Source organism: Gekko japonicus, unplaced genomic scaffold (genome assembly GCF_001447785.1).
Source record: "Gekko japonicus isolate JY-2015 unplaced genomic scaffold, Gekko_japonicus_V1.1 scaffold543, whole genome shotgun sequence".
In the NCBI taxonomy this organism is placed as follows: Eukaryota; Metazoa; Chordata; class Lepidosauria; order Squamata; family Gekkonidae; genus Gekko; species Gekko japonicus.
The window spans coordinates 125,488-139,196 of record NW_015160225.1 but is presented as its reverse complement, the minus strand read 5'-3'; the positions used below and the strand labels follow the sequence as shown (position 1 = coordinate 139,196).

The following is a 13,709-nucleotide window of genomic DNA, read 5'->3' as shown; positions in this document are numbered from 1 at the left end:
AATATCCAAACCAGGTTTCCAGCAGATTATAAATGTGTGGTCAGCAAAAGATAAAGTGCATATATTCCATTTAAGTAAGCACATCAAAATGTCATGGACTTAAAAAATACAGTAGTTGAGCAAAACACCATTCTGATTTTAGTGCACTGCATTTAAATAGTTTTAATTTTACTTTTTCATTGGCCTCTGTATAAGTCATTCTGGCTGTTCATTCCAAAAATGCTTAATATTAAATATTAATATTAAACATTATTTTTTTAAGACACACACAAAACAGAGATGGAGCACATTTCCTTGCAGTCCAATATATTGTTTTAACAGGAGCAGTTATTCATCCTTTGGATCCAGGCTTCAGACTTGCAAAAGCTTTAGAGTTTTTAAGGGAATGTGAAATTTCATTGAGAAAAGAAATGAAGTGAGAATCTCTCTCTGATTTCTTGGATTCAAAAATAACTACGATGGTAAAGTGAGGCTCAGGACGGGTTAGAAAGTATGTGCTTTGAACTTTGTCATCATAGAAATGGACCACCTTTTCCAAACTGTTGAGATCAGAGGCTCTGTCAGTCATAATCATAATAACATTGGGCCAGTGCATCACAGGCCTGTCGCTGGGCAGAGAGACTACGGCTGGATACTGATCGACACCCTTTGGGGCTTCCCGATAGGAATGGGGATGATGATAACCATGTCCCTGAAAGCTCTCTGACCCTCGGTTGTCAAAGATTAAAGAAATATTAACAGCATCATATTTCCTGATGAAGCTAGAAATTTTCCCAAAATAGTCAGGATTGGCTTTTGCTGTCAAAGTTTTCATTTCAGATGGAGTTGTTTGCCGACTAAGCGCTTCATGAAAGTAAAAGCTAAATTTCGCAAGAAGACTATTTTTGAGTTTCATTAGCCAGAGGAAAAGATGTGGCGGTTGCACAGCCTTCTGAGATTGGCCACCAAACAGATGTTTCTTGGTTTCTCGCTGTTTCTCAAAGATCTGTCCCCATGTTTGTAGCTTTGTGTGTGCATTGTGCAAGTTGACCAAGGATGGGAGGAATTTCCACTCTGAGATCTGTGCCTGAGCCTTCAAAAGATGTGTAAGAACATCTGCTTCTAACTGGAAATTGCTTTCAAGAGGACTAAGTATTGGATGATGAAACCTGGAAAAGCAAAACACATTTCAATACATGTGAGAGGTGTTGCATAAGTGTACAATTAGTACATGTATACAAAATGCTGCAATTTCTAAAATTATTACTTTTACTGTAATTGATTATCTAACCAAACAAGGAGAACATTATGAAATTCACATAATGCTCCCATTTCACAGAAATCCTAAATGTTTCACAAAGCAGCACTATATAACTTCATGTAACACAGTATATGCTTTGATTACTATGTACTGATAAAAATAATAATGTTGAAGTAACCAATATAGAAAAGTAAGTTGCAACTAACAAATAATCTCAAAAACACGAAGCAACCAGAGATTAGTAATTTTACACATTAACTACAAGAGTAGCGTAGTTTTGCAAATGAAAACACCTAATAAACTACTACATGCTACAGCTAAAAAAATTACAACCACAGTAGACCATCATGACAACAAAAACAGACAGTTGGAACAAGAAATTATACTGGATCTCCCATTATGGATAAATGTGTACTCTTGACACAAATCCACAATAATCACAGTCAGTTTGAGTATTAGGATCAGGCTGCTACTGTAAGAGATGCCCCTGTACCACTAGTCAGGAGAGCCAAAACACTGGCATCATGCAAGGTATTAGGAAGCATTTTTTTTCTTCAGGCCTGTTTGGTCAGGGATCCTAGAGATTTTTTGTTATCCTCTGGGCATGGAACAGGGATCACTGGGGGTGTGGAGGGGAGGTATTTGTGAATTTCCTGCATTGCACAGAGGGTTGGACTAGATGACCTTGGAGGTCCCTTCCCACTCTATGATTCTAACAACCCCATCCCCTGCAAAACTCCAGTTTGCTGCAGTTTTCTACCTTTTCAGCTTTTATTCACCAAATGAAATTACATTCATATTGAAAAAAGAGAACCAATCACTATAAGAGAATTCTGGTTTTAGCAATTTAATATCTAGATGCTGGCAACAGAGCAGATATCACAGATTTTGTTTTCAGATTTTTAACCCAGATACTTCAAGTATTTGAATCACTTACCTAGATAAAATGTGATAATGAGATGTTCCTAATTATAAGATGAAAACACCATTTGCCAACCTTATTAACACATTCCTATGCACAGAATCAAAGATTTTGTCAAATTCAACATTACAATCATATGCCAATAAAGTTGAAATAGCAACCAATATTCACCTCCTGCCCACTCACCATGTGTATACCATCCACATACTAGATAAACCTGCCTCTAGGAATACAGAGATCTGATTTAGTGTAAAAATTGCATATTTCATTGGAGCTGAAATACTAAAGCCACATGGGATTGAATGTTTCTATATCTGTACAAGGATCATTAGAATAGCTATATATTTTAAATGTAATGAAGTTAGGAGTACAAATTGTCTGTGCTATGTAGGTCTAAAACTGGAATTCTACCAATCATTTTTAAAAACAAGCTTCTTGTCCTTGTAACTAAGCTTGACAAAAATATGATAGCCCTTCCTCCAAAACGAGGACTAAGAAATCAGAAGACTGCCCAGTTTTGATAGGTTAGATCCTCTGTGCCTTACAAAACCCCCTCAGATCAATCTGTGGCATCACAGGCTTTTTGGGCTCGTTGAACTGGCCCTTCAATAATCTAACGTGTACATGAAATGTTCACGCTCTTTAAAAAAAACTGTATTATACAGCACATCTACAACATGGTTCTCTCTCAGGGCTCAAAATTCACAGATCCATCAACCTGACTCCCACCAACATTTGCATGAATCTCACAGCAAAAAACTGAACTTCCCTAGTGAGAACATTCCCACTACAGTGCCTGAAATAACAGATAAAATGTGCCTTGAGCTCCCCATATAAGCTTTTCAGGTCACATACTTTAAATGAAGCAGAATGTCAACTGAATAAACTCCCTGTTTGGGTGAAAAAAATAATTCTAGAAAAATGCCAGCTAAGCATGAGCAACCAGTTGATGAACTAGGAATACCATTTTTAAGTAGAAATTATGCCACGCCGTACTTTTTCATATTTCTTACAATTCTGCGGCCAATACAAAAGCAATGGGAGTACTGTATACAACGCTTAATGTATACAACGTTTAATGAATTCTTTTACAAACTGACTGGAGAGATAAAGTCAGGATTTTCTGGATATCAAAAGCAAAGCTAAACATGACAAGTACTTCTATTGCCTCTGAAATACTTCCACGAGCAAACAGCTGCTGGAAATATGGCAGACACATTGTGAGCATTGGAAAGGGTCTGAAGAAACTCCCTAAAATGCATGCCATAAAGCAACAGGTTGATTAAGAACAGCAGGAAGCCACTTCAGCACTATTAGCAAAGGTGCTTCACAAATCCACTTAATAAGTTGCCAAGGGAGCCAGCTCCTCCCCTCTGTTGTCTATGGATTGCAGAGGACTTGGACAAGACTCTCCCTTTCGGCTGGTTTTACAGAAGGCAGAGCATTGCAAGGAAAATTAATGCTTCTTTTACCTTCTTGAAAAGCCTGGTGTGAAACAAAACAACTCACACTCCCTTCCTCAGGGCGGATTGGCCGCATACTTTACCAGGGGAAATCCTGGTGGGATGTTGCTCTAAGCCCCACCCACCCCACAGTGGATTGGTGAGAAGTGGCATGGGTAGCACTGGCACAGCACAAAGCTGGGAGCCACCTTGCCTATGCTCTGCCTTATTCGGGGCCGGAATGAGGAGCACAGTCACAGGGGATACCCAGCTTTGCCCTGTTGCTAGTGTGATACAGCTAGTGAGGAGCAACATGGACCCAGCCGTGTTTGGCTTTCCCCAGCAAGAACAGATGTGGTGTGGCCAGTAAGCAGTAGTATGGCATTACTGGACTCTTCTTTGCTGACCCCACCACACACAGGCTGGCAAGGCGGAGCATAAGGGTACAGCAGCATCTGGCTCTATCTGAGGCTTAGGAGATGGGAAGCATGGCAGTTCCTGCCTTTGCCTTGAAGGTACGTGCAAGGTGCAGCTAACAAGGCGGAACGCAGTGGCGCCTCCTTTCTCTCCAGCTGTCTCTTCAGATGAAGTGAAAAGGGCATGGCCTTTTCCAGGGTCCCTTTGTCCTCCCTTCCACCATGTCCACATGCAGAAGACTAGGAGAAAACTTTCAATTCACTTCATGTGGAATTCTCAACCACTGTATCTCCCTGACCCATCTCTTATGGTGGTGCTCTGGGGAATAGAAAAGCAGAAAAAGGAAACGGAGCTATTTCTAGCCTTTCCTCAAACCTCACTCAAGACAAAGAATATGTTGATAATCTGTTCAAAATAAAAGAAGAAGGAGGAGGAGGAGGAGGAGAGGAAGAAGAAGAAGAAGAAGAGGAGGAGGAGGAGGAAGAGGAGGAGGAGATTGGATTTATACCCCGCCCTTCACTCGGAGTCTCAGAGCGGCTTACAAACTCCTTTCCCTTCCCCTCCCCACAACAGACACTCTGTGAGGTGGGTGGGGCTGAGAGAACTCTGACACAAACTGCTCTTTTTCAAGGACAGCTGTGCCAGAGCTTGTGACTGACCCAAGGTCACATCAGCAGGTGCAAGTGGAGGAGTGGGGAATCAAACCCGGTTCTCCCAGATTAGAGTCCGCGCACTTAACCACTACACCAAACTGATTGCATGGTGCAATCTTGCACAAAACCAGAGTTTTGGCTGTAACCTTTCAGGGCACACATCATATTTCTCAAATAATCTAAAGGACAAATAGGGATAAGAAGGCTAAGTGATTGGGACTACATGGAAAGGAAGACTGGCTCAGAACTATGGTATGCAGAGACCTATTTTCATTGCTTTCAAAATATCCATTTTGGACTTCCAGGGAAAATGGCAACCTGAGTAGTAGCAATCTTAAAGGTTCCAGACTTATCTTGTTGTAGGGTGCACTGTGCCTGGACAGGAGAACTTATCTTTCTGTCTTCACCTTTTCCTCATAGGGGAGACCCAACTGATAGATGAATCCAAGGGGGACTTAATTTATCAAGCCCCAGCGGGTCCCAATACCACCATGGACAACAGAGAAAAAGTAGGCTTTCTGCCTTTAAGGTCAGCCCTTACCTGCCTTTTTTCTTCTTTAATATAATAATCTTTTATTTCCTCTAATATTTGGCTTGTTTTTAAAAGACTCTCACTTTGGTATCATTTTAATAACAAGATCTTAGTGGAGTTATAATTGCAGCAAAATTCGGAAGACTGGCAGGCTTCCAGCAACGTTCGACTTCATCTGCACCATATCTGCTCCCGATAAGAGGAGATCTGAAACTTTATGGTCTATAATTTACAGATAATTACCAAGAGATTTATGCAAACAATGTAAAGATAAATTACTAAATTGCACCAAATTGCTCCTTTTAAGGAAGCATCAACTTAAAAGCAAAGCAGAAACACCAACTGAAACCAAGCCAAATCAAGCTTTTATTTTCCCTTTTAAATTTTATTCTAGATAATTGTGGACTATACAATCAGCTGTTTTTCTTTTTTTTCCTTTGATGAAAACTGCTTATTTTAAAAGGTTCAGTGCTTTGGCTCTGGTGTGACACAATAAAAAGGAAACACCACATAGAATGCCATATTCCACAAAAAGACTGCCCAATGGAAGGATAAGATTTTCTTTTATTTTACAACTATCTACTTCCAACATCTTCTTCAATACTCCCCAGCACATAAAAGCAACGAGAAAATCTTGGACTATTTTTTTATATTTTTCTTTCTAGCATCAGAGACCAAAGAGGAATGTGCACACTGGGAAATAAGAGCTAAGATGTGGGGTCAACCCTATCCTTTTTTTCTCTTTCTTGCCTTCTTCAGGTAAATTATAACAGACCAATATAGACCTTTAAGAGCCAATGTATCAAACAAATAGTCTGGCTGCGGTCACACGCAACATTAGCCACGCAAGAGATACGGAAGACAGGCGGAGTTTCCGGGCGCGATCTTACCAGCACATCTGGGAAGCGTAGCGCTTCCGTGGCACAACCGAGGCTTCCTGCCGAAAACACGCAGCAAAAAACTAGTACCTCGGAGGTACTAGTTTCCGGAAACTGCGGGGCAAGGGCGGGCGTCTGATCGCGTTTCCGGTGGCATCCGGCGCCCGCCCATGTCCCCTTGTGAAAAAGGTTTTTTTTTTCCTCCAAGTCTCCGTGGATGCGCACACGCACCCAACGGAGCATGCGCATTCGTACTGTACACAAAAAAATAAAACCAGTTCGCCGCGCGCTTCTTCGTTGCGCGCAGGCGTGTGTTGTGATCGACACCTCTCCTTAACCACAGAAGCTCCACGGTACCTCCACAGAACCTCCACAGGAGGTCTGATCGCTTAACTGCGTGTTAGTTTGCCCCGGGGCAGTTTCCTGCCCGTGTGACCGGGACCTCTCTTTCTTTTTTCTATTATCCATTTTAAATATTATTTAATTTCCCTTTTCATTTTCCCTAAAATATCAATTTAAAAATTTCCCCTATTTTATTTTTCATCTCTAATATCTTGCCATAACTTAATTAAAAAAACCAACAACAACCATACACACTTAGAAAGGCAAGGTTATTGGATTGAGAAAGCAGAACAAAGAATTGAAATCCTGGAAACTCAATGCAGATCTAATGCGTTTTAGAAGCATCTCATAGGATTTTGAGAGGTCAAATCTGAAAGACAGCTTTCGTGATCTGCTCCAGGACTATTTGAAGATTCAAGGAGATTTCCCCGATATAGACCAGATATTTAGAGTGAATTCAAGATTTGCACTGAAGAATAAGTTACCCCAAAATATACTGATTCACTTAACTCACAAGAAAACAAGAAATGCAACATTAAAGAAGCAAAGAGAACCATTACCTAAAGTAGCAGAAAAATAAGTACAGATTTTTCAGGATCTACCAACAAGCGTATTAAGGAAAAGGAAACATTTTGATTTTCTGAGATAGATTTGGGGGGGGAAAACACCATTGGAAAATACCTCCTGCAATAGAAGTATACTTACCAAAAGGAAGAAAAGTAATCACAACAGAAGAGAAAGCCAAGCAGTTGGCTGAAGAATTGCAAGTGGAGGATCCACACAAAGGAACTGAAGGGAAATCTTCAAGAAATTCAAAGCAAAATTTACAGACCAAGAGTTCCAAAGACGACGCAAACATAGAAAAGGACAAACTGGACACAGCAACCACATTGGGATAAAATGGACAAATTAAAAATAGTATCAGAATGGTCTGAACTCTCCCTGGAGACATATGACAATTTTTAACCAACTAAGAAAGCAAAATGCAGGTGTTTCATGTCTACACGAAACCCACATAAAGAAGAAACACAAACATATTCTAAATAATAAAATATTAGGTAAAGTAGATCTTGCTTCAGCTCAAAACAAAAAGTGTGGAATTGCTCTTTATATACACAACCCACAATTAGATGCACTAGAAGATGCACTAGAAGAATTAAGAGAGCCAGACAGAAGATACCTAATCTTAAAAATGAGACTCCCGGAAGGCAAGGGATGCACAATAGCAACGATATACAGCCAAAATGATGTTAAAGCTAAATCTCTGAGAATTTCTTCCAAATTATGCTAGAATTGTAAGAGGAATATACAATGATCTTTGGAGACATGAACTGAGTACTGGATCCAAAGAAGAGCAGATCAAGGAATACTAAAGGTGGATAAGTACCCCAAAAGATATTTCAATATTTGGAAATGCTGAAATTAGAAGAAGCCTAGAGGATTAGGCACCCATAGGGTAGAGATTTTACCTGCTCAGGGGGAAAGTAAGTCATGGCAAGATATTAGAGATGAAAGAATTACCATTCAATAGTTATATCATCAATCAACTTCAAGACTAAAGAAGATCATTAACACTAAAGGAGGAGCTCAAAGCAATGTGACTGAATTTGAACAGCTGTTTATAAAACAAAAAGAGCATTTATTACAATGATATATAAGTTACTACTCTTGCTTGAAACGGAAGAACAAGTGAAAAAATGTATGATTAAATGGATGCAGAACCTTAAAGAACAGGTATCCATGCATCAATGAGAACGGCTATGGGAAAAAGATACCAAGTTTACAGCTAGTCAGGCATTAAGAGAAAATTGGTACAAAATGTTTTAGATGGTATATAACTCCAAAGGATACTGAGAAAGCAAATAAAAACTACAAAGGAAAATGTTGGAAATGTCAAGACATAGACGGAATTTTCTTCAGTATGTGGTAAATGTGTAAAAGACATTGGAAGGAAATACATGGAGAAATGCAGAATATATTAAAGTTTATATTCCCCATGGAAGCCAGGTATATCCTACTAGGTACATTGCCTAACAATTTGCCAAAAAAATTGGAAGAGATATTCAAATACATGGTTACAGTGACTAGAATTATTTACACAGCAAAATGGAAAGTAGATGCTTGTCTGCATTTAGAAGAATGGGAAAATAAACTTGCTGAATATCCACTGATGGTGAAATTAACAACTTATTTGAAAAACAGATCAGTTACCGAATCTGAGGAGAGATAGAGTGTGTACTATGCAAGCAGGTGACAAATTTAGAATAACAAGTAGTTCAAAATATTGTATACAACTGTATTGCAATGAAGAAGCAGAATGAGAATAATTTCTAAATGTAACATGTTGAATATAAATGTGTGTAAGGAAGTGGGTTTTGGGGAGAAATATTTTTTATTTTCTATTATGAGATATAGAAGACTTATCTTCTGTAGTTTTGTTATATTACCTATTTGCCAAAAGTAATAGCGACTATGCAGAAGTGGCAAAAATAAGCAGTACTGAGTATGTAGCAATGGTGAAAGTAATATTTCAGCTGGAAAACAGATGAGTTTAATTTAAAATGCAAAATGAATATAAATGTATTCCAACATAAGTAAGTTTTATTGTATTTTATAGACCGTATCCCAAAAACCTTTCAATGTAATGAAGCGGGGTTTGGGGGAGATATATTTCCTATTTCTTATACTTTGTTATATATAATCACCTTTTGATATATGTAATTACAATATGTAATCATCTTTCTTTTCTGTACTTCCTCTTTATTGTCTCTTTGTTTTCCACACATATATAAATTAAAATACAAAATATTCATTTGGATATATAATCAAGCTAGTAGATCATAAAATGTGCAGTGGCCAAGTGATGAATTAAGTCATCAATCCAAGAGTACAGTACTTGATACGAACACTTGGTATGTGTCCATATTGTACTCCAAGAATGCCTCCTTGAAATGCTAAAAAGAGAACTAAACTGTCTAATTAAGACCATCACACACAACATTACAAATTTGTTTCCACGGCTTCTGTTTTTTGTGAAAACTACACTACTCTGTACATTGACATATAAGCACTTGTTTTGTCCTGGAGTCTGAATAAATTAATCAGCAGATTTTTAGCTATAAAGACTCATAGTAGAAAATGGCAGGATAATTTTTTGGGATTTTTTTTTAACACACAATGTAATAGGCATTTAAAACTCTGATATATTATTGTTCTCCTATTATGAAATAGTTTGACAGGCAGAGAAGACCCTTTCTCCACTCTGCAACCTTATCACTGTTTTCTGTTCTACCCACAACCACCACCTCAGTTCTGGTAATGCTCTTCCCAGTCATCAAACCCTTCACTATAGCCTGGCTCCCCCCCCCCACCCCACCCCAAACAACTTCATCTCTACAGAAGCAACTCTAAGAAGCAACTATAAAATCCTGCCTCCCCACCTGATCCAGAAGCTGCACTTGAGAGGCAGGAGAAAAGCATCAAGAACAGACTGGTATCGCAAGGGGGAGATATGAGGCAATGTGTCTCTGACACACCTGTAAGACAGCCTGTTAATTAACAGAGAAGATGGGCAAATTTTAGCAGTACCAAAAAAGTCCTGTTGCAAAGTATATTCCTTTACATTTCCTCATGAGTGACAGACCTATGGGGAAAAGTAATGGTGTGCCCATGGCAAAGGGGGTGATTTGACCCTGGACTTCCCAGACCCTAGTTCAACACTTTAAACACTATACCACTCTGGCTCTCAATGTACATACTTGTGCATTCTGAAATAACCACTGCTCTGAAAGAATCCTATCTATAGAAGTTTTAAATTCCTCTGCCTAGATAGGGTTGCCAACCTCCAGGTGGTGGCTGGAGACCTGCAATTATGGCTGATCTCCAGGTGACACAGATCATTTCACCAGGATAAAATGCCCACTTTGGAAGGTGAACTCTATGGCATTATAGCCCATTGAAGCCCCTCCCCAAACCCTGTCCTCCTCAGGCTCCGCCCTTCACACCTTCAGGTATTCCTCAACCTGGCGCTGGCAACCATTTTCCCAGAGCAAAAAGAATCACAATATGTGCAGTGGATAGACTAACCTTGAGCTATATTTCTTTAATATGGTTTCCAAGATGTTTACCAGTTCCTCAGAGTTGATAAACTTCTGAGTGCTCAGGCTGTACGTTTTTTCATAAAAGTCAGCAACTTCCATCCGAGCCTGAACAAAAAAACAGAGCTGCTCAGAGAGGTGAGAGAGCAGTTCTTCCAGGTGAGGGGCTGTTCCTCCCAACGCATTCCGGCCCGTTGCTACCACTTTCTTCAGTTCATTATGCAGGGAAGTGTAGATGGTGCGTATGGAATCCTTTCGGCTGAAGAATGACTGCCCACCTGTTCAAAACAAAAATACTCACTACTCAAGCTCATAGGAGGAAATCATATTGACAGTTCATAACAGATATATACTTTTTGGGTTGATTTGGATCCCCCCCAATAATTTTTCAACAAGAGCATTCCTTCATCTCATCTCACTGCCCATCCTTTGCTTTCACAAAAGTCTCAGAATTATTAAACTTTCTCTTATTTTTGAAAGTAAATCTAGAACCCTGAAGCAATATCTTTCCTGGAGAATTAAAACAACAATGGCTCTATGAAATGTTAATTATCTATGCTGATATTAATAACTCTAGATGTTTATATTGTTTTTTTGGGAAAAACACTTAAATTCTTATAGCAACACAGAAATGTAAACTACAGAGTCATACATATACTAGAGCTTCCCAGCTCCAAAAACCCGCCTAACTGCAATTCCAATGAGAACTGCCATCCATGCAAGTTTAAAGATCTGCTCATTTGTCCATTAAAGCATACAAACAAGCACATCGTACATTATTTAAAAATCAGGAAAGCACCAAGATGCATTTTCTCAACTGCGTCACCACAGCTGAAGGGACTGCCAAGAACTATTAAGAAAAAGCAACAGAGTTAAGTAATCAGTTGCTTAAAAAACAAGGCATGAAATTAGGTCAACTTTACAGTCAAGCCAAATACTGGTCAGCGTGAATTTTACAGGTAATCACTACAGAAGGATACCTGGTTTTTCAAACTATTCCATGCCAACACCAAATCCCAACTATTCCATGCCAACGTTAACAGGAGGCAGGACAACAAAAATATATAATGCAAGAACCACAAAATTTGCAAATGTTAAGTAGCATACACATATCAGCCAGAATGCCGCTGCCTCACTGCAGACTTTGCAAGTCTGGAAAGAGTTTTAACTGTGGAAACACTCTATGCTTCCCTCATTCATAAACCTTTGATTGGTACTCTTCTCTTTTGGAATGGTCTCTTAGAGTATTTCCAGTTGGAAAGTTCTCATACTCCTAGGCTAAAACTCATTCTATTTTCATTGGTGAAAGCCTTCTTGTAGCTCTTACCTATTGGGCAAGACGTATGAACGTGTTGCTCACAAACAGGACCTTAACAAGGCAGATTGATTTCTCTGCAACATATGCACCTGGTCAGTAAACCTATCTTTAAGCAATCCTGTGTGGTTAATTTCAGAGCAACTGAGGCTGCATCCATATACCATTGCATGTTGTGCTATAGCAATCATCTACAGCTGAATCTTCCTATGTGGATAAGAGACCTCAGGCAGTCAATGACTGCAATAGCAGTACAGTATCTAATAGTGTGTGGATGCAGCCATTGAAGAGAGGAGGGGAAATGTGCTGGATTTTAAGGCTGTATGCAACCCACACCCCTCCAGCATCCCTCCCCCCAGAGGTGTCTCTAAATCGGGCTTTCTGCACATGCTTTAACTAAGACACTCCACTTTGCAGATAGGGAGGGAGTCTCAGCTTCCGTGTATGCCTGACCAATCCTGGACCTAAGGCAAAGGATCAAGCGAAATGGTTTCAGCACTGTTTGGAAAGCAAGCAAGTTGAGTCTTATTGTAAACAGAAGAGAACAGCCCCTTTCTCCCCTCTGTCATACAGACGTCTGAGGAAGGCGGGCGGTGAGCGCCTTCCCACAGAGGAAAGGCAAACCCCAGCCAGCAAAAAGAGCGAGAGGGGAAAGCGGGTGGGGAGAGTGGGGAAAGCCTGAAGCAGCCCAGCCGCGGTCCGGTACCTAATTTCTGGCCCAAGAAGGTCATGCTGTGATAGGCCTTCTCCGCTGCAGCCAGGTGGGCCAGCCCGGCCAGGAGCGAAAGCCAGCTGGCTCCGGCGCTCTTGTTTGCCTCGCGCTCCTTCTCCACATTGTCCTTGGCCTTGTCGTAGGAAAAAATACCCAGGTGGGAGAAGAAGGTCTCCAGCACTGCCTGCTCCACCGGCACAGGCGCACCCAGAGGGATCGACTCCCCCATCCGCCGGCCGCCGCGACACAAACAGGCTCCCCGCACTCGCCTTCCCTCCCTCCCTCTCTCACACACACAACAGTCACATGACGAGGAGGTAAAGGAGGGGGGTGCTTAGCTGTCCCGCCCCTTCCCACTCAGGAACCAATCCTCGGAGCAAGGACCGGGAAACCTCATAACCACGTGGCAAATCGAGGAAAGAAGGGGAAGGGGAGTTGGGAAAGCGGCAAACTAACTTTACACTGGCCTGCGCCGGGATGTGAGATGCGGGGAAGTGAGTTCTTGTTGACCAGGTTCCCCCATAGTCGGCTTTAAATAAAAGGGGGAGGGGAAATTCATTTTTATGACGTAATATAAATGCAAGAAAGAGGAGGAGGCCCAAGACCGCATAAGATCTTACACGCTAACATTCCGAACTTAAGGGACGAAACTGAATAATCTCCCACTGCGTAAGCAGATCTTAACTCACTGCAACTGGGTCTTAAAGCCAAGATGAGCTAGGAAAAAACGTTCAATTTTGTGTTTTCCATTATTTATTGTCCACCTTTTTATTGAAAAGGTTGGATGGCAACTTTGGCTTCACCTATCCATCATGTGCAAAATGGGCATGAGAAACTTGTTCAGTACTCCTAGACATTTATGAAAAAAATATTAAGCAGGGAAATGAAGAGTAGCATAGTTTCTTCACAGATGGGTCCCAACTCCCCCAAAAAATAAGGTTACAAGCAGATTCCAGAAAGCATAGAAAGTTTACAAGGGGTCCCACTTCAAAAACATTGAAGACCATTACCACAAATTTAGAGTCCATTGACACCTTTAAGACCAATGGTTTATTGAAGGTATGAGCGTTCGCATTCACACACACTTTTTCAAATATAAGTTAGGACCATTGTCACAGCAGCATGTATCCAAATTGTCCCTATAGCAGATCACTGTCCT

The 13,709-nt window shown here is 40.5% G+C and overlaps 1 protein-coding gene across 1 annotated transcript; it reads right to left on the bottom strand.

Annotated features, from left to right (window-relative positions):
* Window positions 1–290: 290 nt before the first annotated feature.
* LOC107110950 (chromosome unknown open reading frame, human C12orf66) lies at window positions 291–12,829 on the bottom strand. The gene is made up of 3 exons (XM_015411812.1): window positions 12,545–12,829; window positions 10,513–10,801; window positions 291–1,148 (listed from the first exon to the last, which is right to left on the bottom strand). Exons 1-3 carry the CDS (start codon window positions 12,777–12,779, stop codon window positions 332–334), a joined length of 1,341 nt encoding a protein of 446 aa, XP_015267298.1. The 5' UTR covers window positions 12,780–12,829; the 3' UTR covers window positions 291–331.
* Between the last annotated feature and the right edge of the window lie 880 nt (window positions 12,830–13,709).

What these genes read in the sequence shown, in the direction of transcription:
- LOC107110950 (XM_015411812.1), bottom strand. Translation starts at nt 12,779, where the DNA reads ATGGGGGAGTCGATCCCTCTGGGTGCGCCTGTGCCGGTGGAGCAGGCA. An exon ending in CTTCTTGGGCCAGAAATTAG is followed by an intron (nt 10,802 to 12,544) that starts GTACCGGACCGC and finishes TGTTTTGAACAG; the next exon opens with GTGGGCAGTCATTCTTCAGC. An exon ending in TTAAAGAAATATAGCTCAAG is followed by an intron (nt 1,149 to 10,512) that starts GTTAGTCTATCC and finishes TTGCTTTTCCAG; the next exon opens with GTTTCATCATCCAATACTTA.